Raw genomic sequence first — 14,449 nt, forward strand, 5'->3', positions numbered from 1 at the left:
TAACGAACCGCCCCTTTCTCTTTCTTCATTGATTACTCTCTGATTTTTCAGTCGGCAGGATTAGCTGGCTATGAATACCTGTTCTGCGCTTAGTCAGTCAAACCATTTTCCGGATGCGAGACTTGAGATTCGAGATCAAGCACTACGCATCACGCATCATCTTCTCCGATCCTAAACAAGCAGAGGCGAACGCGATTGCCCCCCCCCCCCCCCCCCCCCCCCCCCCCCCCCCCCCCACTTTTTTCGAAGGAAGGAACGCCCTCGAAGGATTGAGAGCGAGTTGTAGGGTTCGGGGACGTGGAAGGCGGTATGTTCCGCGCGGCGGGAGTGGGATTGGATGGATTGAGAGTTTTTATGCGGGGGTTTGGGGAATCGATTGATAGATACGATAAAGTAGACTGTGCGTGGAAGACGTGAAGGCAAGGAGATGATGTTTTCAAGGACGGAGATTTAGTGACAGTGATGGTATTGGACTCTGATCTCTGAGTGTGCAAGGTATCAATTAGTAAGAGGAGGGAGTGTACCTATGTTTTGCTGACGCCGAGGGGGGGAGAGAGAGTTGCTTTGGCTTCTGGATTCTATTATGGATCTTCCTGTTTGGATGTTGTTAGATGCTGGTAGGCGTAGGCAGGACTGGCTATACTCTGTATAACTAAGCTTCTGCAGCTGGGCTATCAGAGGTTGCATGAATTCCTCGTTCAGAACGGGTTAAGTGTTTGTTGGGGAGAGTCAAGGTGGTGCAGCGAAGCGAAGAAGGTGGTGATGACTACTGAGCGAGTCTCTTTTTTCCTTGTCGACGCTGGAGGCAACAGAGGTACTTTTTTTCTCGTGAAAGAAGTACTCTTTTTTTTTTCTTTTTTTTGGACGAAATCAAGAGAATGCCATTGTACTTGTAGCCTGCACCTAATTCCCTACTTCCAGACGTAATATACTTCTTAATCTAGCATAGTCTCATAAGTAAATAACCTTGCCTTGCCTTGCCCCGCTACGCCACGTCCAACGTCATAGGTCATCGGAAGAAGTATAGCCACATCTATAAGAGAGTAATAGCATAACACTATCAGGGCCACTACATCACTACACCACCTACACAAAATGTCCCGACTTCCTCTTCCCATGTAACCAGAGCGACTAGGGATATTACAGCCATCCATATCATCAGTAACGTCCGCACAACAGCGAGAGTCTGAATAGCGGCAATGACGTCGTCATCAGAGAACCCCGCGCCCCGGACGGCATCGCCTTCGAACAGCTTCTATGCCATGAGCGACGACGAGGAGGGCGATTACAACACTATTACACATACGGCGTCGGGTAGGGGAGTCAAGCTCCTCTACTCGAAGAGCAAGGCAAGTTGTGCAACTTCAAGGCCCTCAGGCTCCCAGGAGCTCTTCTCTGGACCCTTTCAACAAGAGATATGAGGAGTATCAAATGCATCATGATGTATCTAACAAGCCCTACAGGTCTACATTCACCCCACCCCCTCCGCGAAAGATAACATCCCCGGCTACATCGCCCTCCTCCAGCAGAAGCCTGTCCCCGATGGCCGCCCTTCATCCTCCTCCTCCTCCTCTTCTGCCAAAGCGAGAACGGCCGCCTCCCTCCTCCTCGCCTGGGTCCCTGAGCACTCACTCGGTGACTCTCGCGAGACCTACGTGAAGGTCGATCTGGCAGAAGGCGAATCTCCCCCGAAACAATCCTACCTGGTCCCCCCTCCCCCCACCACAACCACGCACTCCGCCTCCCTCGGCCACTACGCCTTCGCCATCCCCGTTTCCGCCGTGTACAGTCTGCTGGTCAGACCGCCGAGCCTAGGATGGTGGTTCGGCAGCGTCATCATAAACAGCAGAGCCGGGGACTCGTTCCCGGCGCTGTTCTTCCACGATAGCGAGTGCCAGAGCACGATTCTGCAGAAGAAGAGGCATGCGAGGGAGAACTTTGATCCGTTTGGGGCGAACGGGGAGATGTTCTGGGGTGGGGATGAGGTCTTGAGGTGGCTGAGGCGGTATGTGGATATTGAGCGGAGTGGCGCCGAGCCGAACATCTACCTGGTTGAGCCGAGCTTGGAGGACAAAGAGGCATTTGGTGGGAAGCCTGTTACAGCGGCGGCTGTGAGGCCGCCGGGCACTGGAGCGCAAGTCAACGGGGCGGCGGGTACTGGGGTCGGAGCTTCGAGCTCAAGGAGTCCGAGGGATGCGGCCATGGATCCCGTGACGAAATTTGTAAAGGAGGCGGGATGGAACTTGATGGAGAAGTTCAGTAAGGTCACTACGTTTACGAGGCGCACGGCCGATTCGGTGATTGAGAATCCGAAGATGCCGCCGCAGATGAGGAGACTGTTGAAGAATCCGGAAGTCCAGACCCTGCAGGAGGAGTTCGACAGTGCGAGGATCTATCTGGCGCGGTGGGCGATGGGGATCGCAGAGCAGAGTGAGAAAGATAGGAATCAACGGATCTGGACTGCACGGGATGTGCTGGAGATGGAGGAGACTGATGTTGGGGACTTTGAGCTGCTGGATACCGAGATGGGAGCTTTGAGTATGAAGGAGCAACGCAAGACTGTCACGCTCAACGAGTGGAACAGCTTCTTTGATCAGAGAACTGGAAGATTGTCTATCACTGTTGATGAAGTCAAGGAGAGGGTATTCCATGGTGGACTGGACCCTGATGATGGGGTCCGGAAAGAAGCCTGGCTCTTCCTTCTCGAAGTTTACGACTGGCACTCCTCGGCTGAAGAGCGGAAAGCAGAGCTTGCCCGACTTCGAGACGAGTACGTCAAGCTGAAAGGCGCTTGGTGGGACAGACTCATAGATCTTGGCGGAGATGGTGAAGAAGGCGAATGGTGGCGTGAGCAGAAGAGTCGGATAGGTTTGTCACTCTGAATTATCCACTTGAAGGCCGCAGGATAGACTGACAAGTCCCATTTCACGGGGTCTCCGCGATAGAGAAAGATGTTCACCGGACCGATCGTACGATTCTCCTCTTCGCAGGGGAAGATACACCACATCCAGATCCTTCATCACCCTTTGCGGATGTAGGGACGAACGTCCACTTGGAGCAGATGAAAGACATGCTCTTGACATACAACGAATATAACCGCGATCTCGGCTACGTACAAGGCATGTCCGACCTCCTCGCCCCGATATACGCAGTAATGCAAGACGACGCCATCGCCTTCTGGGGCTTCCAGCACTTCATGGATCGCATGGAGCGGAACTTCCTGCGTGATCAGAGCGGTATGCGAAAGCAACTTCTCACACTCGACAACCTAGTCCAACTCATGGACCCGAAACTCTACATGCACCTTCAAAGTGCCGACTCCACCAACTTCTTCTTCTTCTTCCGGATGCTGCTCGTCTGGTACAAGCGCGAGTTTCCCTGGTTAGACGTGCTGCACCTGTGGGAAGTGCTCTGGACGGATTATTTAAGCAGCGGTTTCCACCTCTTTATCGCGTTAGCGATCTTGGAGAAACATCGCGATGTCATTATGGGGCACCTCCAGCACTTTGACGAAGTGCTGAAATATGGTACGCCTCGCTCCCACTCTGTATCTACTACGTTTATTCTTAAGGTTGGAACTTTATTGACGCCTGTGGTATAGTCAACGAACTCTCCACGACCATTGACCTAGAATCTACCCTCATCCGCGCCGAAGCCCTCTTCCGTCGCTTCCAGCGCACCGTCGAATCCATCGACCGAAAATCAAACTTCCCAGCCCCGAAACTGCGCCAGCGGATCACCAACCAGAATGCATCGCTAGGCGGCACGCAATCGTCGCGTGCATCCGCTTCTGCTAATACGTCGAGTACCGACACGACGACGGCTGGAGGGACGAACAGTGGTATACCGAGTTCCCCGGGCCCGAGCACGTCAATCCCGGACGATACCAATGCAAATACCAAGGGGAAGGCTAAAGGCAAGGGCAAGGGCAAGAGTGACGATAAGAGTAGCGAGTTAGAGGAACAGCGACCGAAAGTCGTCAGTGCCGAGTTGAGAGGCCTTCTGAGTCGCAAGGTTGAAGTGCTGCCGAGGAAAGTAGTAAGGAAGGAGGGAGAGGGGCTGTCAAGCTTGACGAAGTAGATTGGCGAGGCGCGGCCTTGGAAGTTTGGATATAGCGATTTCGTTCATGCTCGAAGAAGGTGGCTCTAGGGACTGGGAGTTGGGGTTAGTGCTTGGTTTTGGCCTTGGAGTTTGGTGTGGTCGGTGACGGGAGGTGGCGAGATATGCTGGATCGGGATGGAACTGGTACATAGCAAGCTCACATACGTCGTTGAAATGAAACGAAAGGAACAGAAATGGCAAGGGACGTTTCTTTCACATCTAATCTGAAACCGGATTCATCATTGACTGCACTTCTTTTCTTTTCTTTCTCGCTCACCCCCTCTCACCCTTCTTTCCTTCCCTCCTTTCCTCTCTTTTTCTCCTCTCCTTGACTCCCCCTATTCATGACAGGCCAAAAGGCACCTAAGTAAGAAAGCAAGCAAGCAAGTAAACCCAAACGCCCCCCCCCCCCCCCCCCCCCCCCCCCCCCACCTCCCTCTTCAGTAATACGCACTCCGATCCTCCCAGCCCGGCCGCAAGTAATCCGTCCCCGCCACCACCTCGGCCAGCACGCGGCTCTCCACCACGGCGACCACGTCCCAGTCTATGCGCAGCTCCAAGCCCTCGTCTCCCCCCTCGGCCTCGGCATCAGCCATCACCCACACGTTCACAGCTAGGGTATTCGGGCCGCCGGAGTAGTCCAGGATGCCGGGGAAGACGGGGAAGGAGACCTGGTTGCCGATGTGGGGGATGTATTTGCCGAATTGGTAGCCGTTGATGTAGAGGGTGGCGCGGAGGGGGGGGAGGGGGGAAGAGGGGGAAGAGGAAGAGGAGAGGCGGAGGCTGAGGCTGATGTCGAGGTTCGGGGGGAGGGTGAGGGGGATGGTGGTGCGGTGGAAGGTGAGGCCTGCTTTGGAGGGGAGGCGGAGCGAGGTAGTGCTGCTGGAGCCGGCGGAGGAGTTTGAGGAGGTGACCGGGAAGGAGGAGGCGGGCAGGTTGGGGAGGTGCCAGCCGAGGCGCTCGCCGTGGAGGCCGCCTTCGTTGTAGGGGCCGCGGATGGGGTCGATGTTGCTGGTGCCTCCGGCGGCGCCGGCGATCTTCCACTCGGTGAAGAGGGCCGCGGTTTCGGTCGGGAGGAGTGTGGCGCTCGCGATGCCGCGCGGGTTGGTCGCGCCCGAGGTCAGGTCGTGGCCCATGTTGTCGATGAGGAGAGTGAGGACGTTGTTCGCTTGCAGGGTGGCGTTGGCGAAGGAGAGGGCGAGGGAGGACTGCGTGATCTCCCTGGAGCCGGGCCAGGAGCCGACGTGGACGCCGTTGAGGAAGGCGGACCAGCCGCTGTTGATGCCGGCGATGACGGAGATGTTGACGCCGGTGATGGTGGTGGTGGTGGTGGTGGTGGTGTTGGATGGGGAGGGGAAGTGGCCGCGATAGATGAGGGCTCCGTAATGGTATCCTAGGTCACGGATTGGATCAGATCAGTATCATACGTGCGTGCACTGGATATCATATCATATCAGATCAGCGGGGAGAGGGACGACGCGAGCGACGTACCGTAATCGTCCGCCCACAGCACAGGATACGTCGCTGGCTTCGTCGGGTTCTCCGTGCTGGTATGGTTCGCAACCGTCCACTTGGAGTCGTCATACTCGGCCAGCCGCTCGGGGAAGCCATCGGCGACTTCCCATCCCGTCAACGCTGGCAGTCCGGCCCGGATAGACTCGATAGTATGGATCGACGTCCCGAGCGTGCCCACGAGACTCCCGTAGCCGGTCCGAGACACCTCCACGCTCTCGCCGTTGAACGAGACGCGCGAGATGGCGGAAGCAGCGAAAACCTCGATGGACGTGCTGCCCGTCCAATCCCCCTCCAGCTCCAGAACCTCGCCGGAGATTGCCGCGGAGCGGACGAGGTAGGGCCCGAGTACGATGACCGTCGAATCCTCAGGGGTGAAAGGATCACTCGACGTGCTCGGGAACCAGGTCCCATAAGCCGCCGACCGGTCGATCAGGACGACTCGGTACCCATTGTCGAACTTCACTACACACGTGCCTTGCAGCTGCTTATACGAGATGACCAGGCCACCGCTCCTCTCGTTGACCTGGAAGTTCGAACACCCGTCTTCCTTGAGCAGAGAAGCCGAACGCACGCCCGAGAGCCAGAACTCGCCGCTCTCGGACGCTGGGAGCCAGAGGAAGAGCAGCGGCGTCTCGTCCTGCGTCGAGACTGTCAGGACTTCGGCGGTCGAATAGACGAGCTTCTGCTTGCCGAGGGCGAAATCCGTCACGACGATCTTGGATTCTCGCCCGTTCAGCACGATGCTTTCCGCGTACATGGGAATGGTGAGGTTTCCCATCGTCGTCGCCACGGTCAGTTTGAACGGCGTCAGATCCCGCGAAGGGGACGAGAAGTGGACTGTGACGTAGAATCCAGCGTTCGTGTCTGGGTTGCGCAGCTCGGAGGTGAAGATGGCGGGGTCGGAGGCGTACAGTTTGCTGTTGCGGATCAGGTTGACTTTGGTGAGGTCCCGGGCGACGCGGAGGAATTGCGCGAAGAGCTTGGTTTCGTGATATTTGGGTCGGATGGTCCTGCTTTCGCCTAGGCGGTACGTCTTAGATAGGGAAACGTGGGAAAGAAAGGAAAGGGGCGGATACTGACTGATAGGTGCGCTATAGTCGTAGCTGGTTCCCACCAGTGGGAATGGCAGAGCTCCTGTGTATTGTTAGTCGGAGCAGGTGGTCTAGCATTTCATCGAGCCAAATTTACCCCTGAGTGTCGAGATTAGCGAGAATTAAGCGACAGCAGGTGACATGTATGGAGTTGACATACCAGTTGGTGCCCCCAAAACTCATGTACACGTTTATCGCCGATACTTTCTGCGCCACATTATGCCGATAATAGACATTGACCCAGTCCGGGCCCGTAGTGTTCACACACCCTCCCTCGGGGCCGCCCCACGGGTTATAGCTTCCCCCTTGGAACTCGGCCAGGAAGCTCGGCTGCGTGGGCGCCACCTCCTGGAAGTTGCTCTGGTAGCCAAATAGCGAAAAATCCGGCACGTTCCCATTCGTGCCCGTACACTCCGTCACATCGCAGCTCCAGCACGAAGGGTATGAATCCAGTCCATAGACATCCACGTTTCCACCCACACCCGCGCCGTAGTCTTTGGACCAAGACTTGGTGTTCACGTTTGGATTGTTGTGAACTAGCGGGATGTCTATTCCAGCGTCTCTTGCACACTTCTGGAGGAGCTCCATGTATGCGATAGCGGGATCGTTTGGTGTTTTGGCGGTTACGTTGATCCATTGATTGCCGTACTCGTTCTCGATCTGGTAGATGAACACGTTGCCACCGTTCGTGACTTGATGTTTGGCCACTATCTCCGAGTACTTCTTGAGGTACGGCGTCCAGGCCTCTGTGAACCGTGTATCGTCGTTGCGGAGTGTCCCGTAGGCACCTGTGGTTACCCATCCTGGCAACCCGCCTGCATTGGTTTCGGCGTTGACGTACGGCCCGGGACGGAAGAGGACGTAGAGGCCAATTGCTTTTGAAATTTCGAGGAGCTTTTCAAAGTTGTGGGCGCCCGTCTCGAAGTCCAGAGAGCCTTCTGAGGCGCTGTGGTATCCTAGAAGCTGTGAGACGTTGGAGATTGGGAAGTTGGGTAGGGTAGGCAGGGCAGTCTTACCCCAGTTTCCGTAGAAACTAACGGTGTTGAAGCTACAGAGATCAGCTCTCGTTGGCAGAGCGACGGGGCGGCAGCGTACCCGGCAGCTTTTACCTTCTGGAGAATGTCAATCCACAGCTCTGGGACGGGAATTCTCCAGTAGTGAACCTATATCCTGTTAGCCGTGAATAGTCATAGTGCTCACCTGTTCATTCCATGCAGGTCTCAAACTACTCACCTCTCCGGACCAGATGAAGAGTCGCTGACCATTGATGATAAAGCTATAGTGATCCCACTCAACGACGGAGTTCAAGGTGTTATTGTGTACTGGCCATTGAGCTTGACCAGCCACCAAGCTTGCCGCACAAGTGAGAGCATACGTAGCACTTGAAAGCTTCATTGTAAGTGCCTACAGGTCTACTGCTTAGATCGTGAGAAAATACTTCAGACGTACACGTTTCTAAGTACGAAATAAATCTATATATATAGAGAGCATTTGAGTTTCTGCATGGAGCGAGCGGCGGTTGATTTCTCCGGCGCGAATAATACGACAGCCCCACACTGGAACATGTTCTTCTGACTCCCGTAACTCCATTCCATCTTGCGGGGTTCATCGAGCTGTTCTTGGGGAAATGACGCGGAATATGCGGCTTCGATGTGACTATGCATGGTTGAAAGACATTGGAGTTAACGAACGGCCCGCCATCGAGCCATCGGGAAATCTCTGACCGACGAGGTTGAGAGAAGATGGCTACCGTATTAGTATCAAATATAGCTCTTTGGTGTTATCTAAGTCGAGTTGGTCGCAGTGATATGCGATCGAACAAAGCACGTACCGGTACTTCGTATATATCCTTTGATGAAAGAGCGGGCTGAACTCAATGCTGATGTCGAGGTGATGATCGGAAAATGCAAAGAGGTGTTCGCGCGTCGTGATTGGCGCGCCAGTATCTAATTAGTCATCTACAGTACAGTACCGGTACCTAGGAGGATGGTCGACTCCAAAGCATAAATTGCGAGATGTGGGAAAATGTTGTTGATACCGTACCGGTACTTCAGGGCCGGGCTTCCTCGCTAATACCCAGGATGTGTAGCTCGCCACATGGCATCTCGGATGTTTGCAAGCAGACAACCTACTAGAACTCGGGGAGTTTCGAGACTTAATTCGACACTTTGATCGAGGAAAATCTGCCCGTTCCAACGTCGTAATTTTCGGTGCATGACTCGGGATTACCGTCAGTCACGTGGATACGGGATAAATCTGTTGCGGGTCGTGTTTGTCGCGATTGACTTTCTCAAGTTCGCCCGCATCCCAGCAACGCCACGACCGTCCATGATCCGGAATGCGTCTGCTCGGAATGCGAGACGCTACGCCAGTCGTATATTCTCAGATACAGATAAGCGATGGCAGCACTTCCCTGTATTCAGTAGAAACTTGACGCCCAGGAAGTCTCGTCCAAATGTTCCTCGAGTCCCCAAATCTCCCCAGTACTTTGCGAAGTGCTTCCATAGCACTGCCCTGGATCGGTCTGATGGCACTGTATATGCGCTCTCAACCGGATCAGGGGGGGCGATAGCGATTGTGCGAATATCGGGGCCTGGCTGCGATCAGGTAATCCCAATATACCCATCACCAGTGGTGACATTGGCTGACCTTCCAAGATTTACCACGCGCTCTGTCCGGCGAGACCTCTCCCTAGGCCTCGAAATGTTGCAGTCAGGACCCTCTGTGAACCAGGAAATCCTGCGAACGTCCTCGACGCCGACGCCGTTGTCCTGCGATTTACCGCACCGAAGTCATCTACGGGAGAAGACATGCTGGAGCTACACATCCACGGAGGAGCAGCGACTGTCAAGGCGGTCATGTCTGCCATTGCGCAGATTGACTCTCGGACCATACGCGCCGCAGGGCCCGGCGAGTTCACCAGAAGATCTTTTGCAAATGGAAAGCTGGATCTGGCGCAGATAGAGGCATTGGGCGATACGCTTGCGGCACAGACAGAACAGCAGCGGCGCGCTGCTTTGAGGGGGCGGTCAGGAGAGCTTAGTCGTGTTTATCAAGATTTGCAGGCGGATCTCCAATTGCAACGGTAGGTCATTCTCCCAGGCTATCATGTCGCTTATGGCCACCAATGCTTACTCGTTTACCCAGCGCACAGTTGGCGGCGGACGTAGACTTCGGCGAGAGCGAGGACCTAGAGGGACTGGAAGAAGTGTGGTCCGGTGTCGTGTGAGTAACTCTCTCCCAAAGCTACGAGAATATCTCGGTATTTTGAAAATTACAGCTAACCCTTCGTAGTGAGGAGATCCTGCTTATTCAGGCTCGAATCATAGAACATCAGTCAGCAGCCCGGTGTGGCGAGATGATTCGGAGAGGAGTTCAAGTATCGTTGATCGGCTTTCCTAATGTTGGCAAAAGCTCGTTGTTCAACCGGATCCTGGGAACACAAGCTTCGATAGTGAATCAACAGGCTGGGACGACGCGGGACATTGTAGAGGCTACGGTGGATATCAAAGGATATTTGTGTACGATTGCGGACACAGCTGGAGTCAGATCAGAGGCTGAAGATATTGGAGAGATTGAGGAGGAAGGAATCAGGTCAGTCATGTTCCCAGAACTTCATGACATTCAAAAGCATGCTAACCTGCGTAGGCGGGCAATTGCGAAAGCCGAAACGGCGGATATGATAGTCTTCGTGTTATCACCAGACCAAATGTCCCAGGACCATGCCGCACTTTGGTCAATCGTTGCAGGAGGAGGAGCACAGAAGCCTGCAATCGTCGTTCTCAATAAGGCCGAAACCCTTGGTGAATCTGACCTGGCAGAGTGCCTTCGAATTCTGGAACGATCAAAAGTCCGATATCTTCCCGAGCCGAATGTCGTCCCGATCCTCCCAATATCGGCACTCCAGACCCCGTCTGCCACCAAAGTTGCCACAAACCCCGGTAATATCGCAACATTCCTCTCGACTCTCACAGACCATCTCCAGAAAATGACTTCGGTACCAATCGAAATGCAAGATCTCATAGGCGCCACGGAACGTCAGCGACAATTACTTCAAAGGTGCCATGAACACCTGGATTCTTTCATCACTTACGCTCGGCACGGAGGCGGAGATGCGGCAATTGCGATTCACCACCTGGATAACGCAGCGAATTGTCTAACGCAGATTACGGGCCGCGATACCATGGGCTGCGTAGGGGATGTGGAGGAGATATTGGGGGTGGTATTTGAGAGGTTTTGCGTCGGCAAATGAAGCAATGTCACGAGGAGGATGTGGTGACATTGCAATGGGACTAGGGTAATGGAGATCCCGGATAGCGCGCTCGAAAAGATGTTTAAGGGATTCAAGTGTCATCAGACGGGTGCGGTGACTTTTTTCAGCTGCGTGTCGTAAAGTAATGGCTCTTACCGCTACCGTGGCTTTCACCACGGGGCATCCGAGCTTCGGGAAAAACCGAGAGAAGATGATAATGCACTTTAGCTGAGTACCCATTCATCTATCCATCCATCTATCCTCAGCCTTTCCCTCCCCCAAGACTGAGAGGATACAACGTGGTTCTTTCCGGTGATGTGATCAAACGGCTTCGATCTGTAAATGGTGAGCAAGTAAATAGCTAGCTAGCTAGCTATTCAATTCCTAGCTCTTAATTTTCTTATCTTCTTCTCCTTCTTTTTCCTCTTCTTCCCATTACCGGCAGACTCCGCCATCTTTCTATGATCGAATGCTCTCTCTACTCTACTCAGACTCTACCTCTCTCTACCTTCTTCCTCCTGCTTCGAGATGACTCCTTAGCTATTATGGAGTGAACATTCCCTTCCCTCACCCCCCCACGCTTTCTTTCCCTGCAGACGCACATGCATAATACGGAGAAGCCGCGGCTACCTATACTCCGTAGGTTACCCCCTTGAGTGAGTCGTCGGCGATTACTTGATGGATGCATATATATGATCTCATGTCGGCTTCTCCGTGGGTAATTATGTGTGATGTGGAAGGAAGGATGGATGGATGGCTGGATGGGTGTGGATATGGATGTGTGCTGGTACTAGATTGAATACTTGAGAGCTTGAGAGCTTCTGTCGGCCGGCTGCGGAATGACAACTTTTGTTTAACACATATTATATATGTTTATGCATATCTTTATGATGGTGTACGAATAGCGCTACGTACCCCGCGCGCGGTATTAGGATGGATTGGGGGCTGTTTAATTTGTTTTGTTTGTATTTATGTGGATGGATAGAGTAGCTTCAAGTGCAAGCGAGAGATAGATTTGGTAGTTGGGGTAATTATGGGTTGATTTTGGGATTGAGGCTGGCTGGCAGCTGGAGAGAAAAGTGCCGATGCGGTAGGACGTGAGACGAGATCAGATCAGATCAGATCAGAGGAGGCCGAGATTGGTACCGAGGTTTCTTTCTTTTTGGCTCGTGTGCTTATCCGTATGTCTGTGGGCTGAATGTTTTGATCTGAGGAGAACTGGGTCGTAGATCGGACTCGACTCGGGTCGAGCCCTATCATGATAGCGACGTGCGAGAACTATGCCTAACTCTTTTGTTTTGATTTCTAATGCTTATCCTCTCTGCGCGTGCTGGTTTCCAATTTCTCGATAAGCTGAACGGACAGACAGACGTACATTGGGACCTTTGACGTGCGGTCATGATTACGCAAATCATGCTTGGTAATAATGAACTTGCTGTTCGCACTGCCACTTATTATCAACATCGTACATACCTATTCTGATCATCGCTCTAGGCTTCGGGCAGACGAACGAGCTTACGGATAGAATTTCACCGGAAGAGTCATCGTCCTCCTCCTCTTTATCAGCGTCGCCGAATAGACGCGGCGGACATTCTCTCTCACTCACTGATGCGGTAGTCAGGCCTCCAGTAGAGTAAACGTCACCTCGGCTTGATTAGTAGCTGATTAGAAAGCAAAGAGATCTCCTAGAACCTTCCTATCTCTCTCTCTCTCTTCTTCTCACTCTCAGTCATTCTCAGCGAATCTCAGTAAATCAATCAATCAAATCCAGTGCCAAATAAATCATTCAAGGTCCGCCAAGCCTTTCCAGAAACCCGCTAGAATGTCGCTTATCACCTCTCACCAAAACAAAAACATCCTTAGGCTTTCCATCGAACAACCTGTCAGCTTACAGCCGCAGCCACACTCTCCCCTCCGTCCCCCAACCACAAGCCCTCATTAACTCCCCGGTGTATTTCTGTCAGTGGCTTCGCTCTGCTCTCCCTCTCTCTCTTTCTAGCCATTCGAACTAGCGCATCTCTAAATTTGGGGTCGACTCCATATACCCATCTGCTCCCCCTGTCAGCGCGGGAATGGGAAGCGAAAGCTTCAGTTCAGCCATTCGCTTGGGTACGAGAGGCCTGGTGTCGCTTAGACGTTGGCTTCGTAGTCTCCGGATGCAAAACGTCCGATTGAGGGTGCAGAACAAACCGCTCTTGTGGCCGCGGTTTCGTAGGTAGGTACATTTTAAGAGTCCCACGAGATTAGCCGGGTCCAGCTGCAGGTACGGGATATGTGCCGATGGTGCCTATTGGGGCTGGCTAGGGAGCACAGGTACATTTATACCAGCTGCCAGCCTGAAATTCCAGCAAGACCTCGCAATATCCCGCAAAGAATCAAGCAAAAGTGGCATCTTGGAGAGTGTCGGTAGATTTTTCTTGGTTGCTATTACGGACTGCTTTAGGCCATCACTTCTGGCCATAGCTCACGGTTCCAATATCCTGATTACCTTATGGAACGCACTTTGGGGTCGACTGTATCTGCATGCTCGTTGCCCGATCCAGTCCCACGCTTGCTTTTGTAAGAGAGGTTCTTTTGAGACTTCCAGCAGCATCCATAATCCCTGCCGGAATCGTCCGTTGATTACATGACGCTGATGACTGTAACCCTTTTCTAATGTCCAGCCCTGCGCGGCAGGCAGCTAAGCGGGCTTGGCGTATTTTTGATACTCTGCTCAGTTTCTGACTGACTGACGGGATGCGCAGCAAGTCACTATTCTGTGTATGCTACAATTAGGACAGCTTGAGGAGGGGAAGGAAAGTATATAGAGGGCTTCAAACCTCTCTGCTTTTCTCTTCATTCCATCATCATCAGCATCTTCTTCCTACACTAGCAACCTTCAATCACAGTACTTCACTCTCAATCTTTCACACTATATAGCCAACCCTCAACCAGCCAACCACTCTATACTCCCCAACTCCTCAACACACCATACTTCACCCATCCAAGCCATCAACCGACAGCCACACCTCCAACGCAATGGCATCCTCAACCAGCTTCACCCCCTCCTCCTCCTCCTCCTCCCCAATCGCCAACTTTGGCCGCGGCGGCTACAACAGCCCCGCCTCTTCTAGCAACAGCGACGACGACGAGTCCCACACCACGTCCGCACCCACGAACTTCGGCCGCGGCGGCTACAACAAGGGACCCGACGACGACGAGGAGGAGGACGGCCGCGGCGGCTACAACTAGATTGCCAATCATCCTCGCTTAGCGCCCGATCGGGCAGGGACGTCGCTTCGCTCGCTCGCTTGCGGACAAGGATTCGCCAAATATATACCTACATATATGCAAATGTATCTCGCCTAACCGATCGACTCCTGCCGTCAACAACATCGCAACATCGCAACATCGACCCCTTTTTTCCTCGCCACTCCATCTTTCTCTATCGCATCGCATCGCATCGCATCGCGTTTTCATAATTTTTCCGAGCATGTTTTACGCCAATGGA

The 14,449-nt window shown here is 53.4% G+C and overlaps 4 protein-coding genes across 4 annotated transcripts; 3 read left to right on the forward strand and 1 right to left on the reverse strand.

Annotated features, from left to right (window-relative positions):
• Positions 1-1,199: 1,199 nt before the first annotated feature.
• Positions 1,200-4,080, forward strand: L3040_008510 (uncharacterized protein; the record flags this gene model as incomplete). The annotated part of the gene is made up of 4 exons (XM_066157087.1): positions 1,200-1,349; positions 1,464-2,868; positions 2,946-3,527; positions 3,602-4,080. 4 exons carry the CDS (start codon positions 1,200-1,202, stop codon positions 4,078-4,080), a joined length of 2,616 nt encoding a protein of 871 aa, XP_066010354.1.
• A 461-nt stretch (positions 4,081-4,541) lies between these two features.
• Positions 4,542-8,102, reverse strand: L3040_008511 (uncharacterized protein; the record flags this gene model as incomplete). The annotated part of the gene is made up of 7 exons (XM_066157088.1): positions 4,542-5,494; positions 5,593-6,636; positions 6,697-6,719; positions 6,868-7,663; positions 7,724-7,755; positions 7,803-7,870; positions 7,941-8,102. The coding sequence occupies 7 exons, from the start codon at positions 8,100-8,102 to the stop codon at positions 4,542-4,544; spliced, it is 3,078 nt and encodes a 1,025-aa protein (XP_066010355.1).
• Positions 8,103-8,921: 819 nt separating this feature from the next.
• On the forward strand, positions 8,922-10,959 carry L3040_008512 (uncharacterized protein; the record flags this gene model as incomplete). Its single annotated transcript, XM_066157089.1, has 5 exons — positions 8,922-9,314; positions 9,365-9,792; positions 9,855-9,932; positions 10,002-10,301; positions 10,356-10,959. The coding sequence occupies 5 exons, from the start codon at positions 8,922-8,924 to the stop codon at positions 10,957-10,959; spliced, it is 1,803 nt and encodes a 600-aa protein (XP_066010356.1).
• Positions 10,960-13,450: 2,491 nt separating this feature from the next.
• L3040_008513 (uncharacterized protein) lies at positions 13,451-14,190 on the forward strand (the record flags this gene model as incomplete). Its single annotated transcript, XM_066157090.1, has 3 exons — positions 13,451-13,518; positions 13,704-13,719; positions 13,879-14,190. The coding sequence occupies 3 exons, from the start codon at positions 13,451-13,453 to the stop codon at positions 14,188-14,190; spliced, it is 396 nt and encodes a 131-aa protein (XP_066010357.1).
• Between the last annotated feature and the right edge of the window lie 259 nt (positions 14,191-14,449).

The sequence above is a fragment of the Drepanopeziza brunnea genome (genome assembly GCF_022702325.1).
Source record: "Drepanopeziza brunnea f. sp. 'multigermtubi' strain 214-2 chromosome Unknown ctg16, whole genome shotgun sequence".
NCBI lineage: Eukaryota > Fungi > Ascomycota > Leotiomycetes > Helotiales > Drepanopezizaceae > Drepanopeziza > Drepanopeziza brunnea.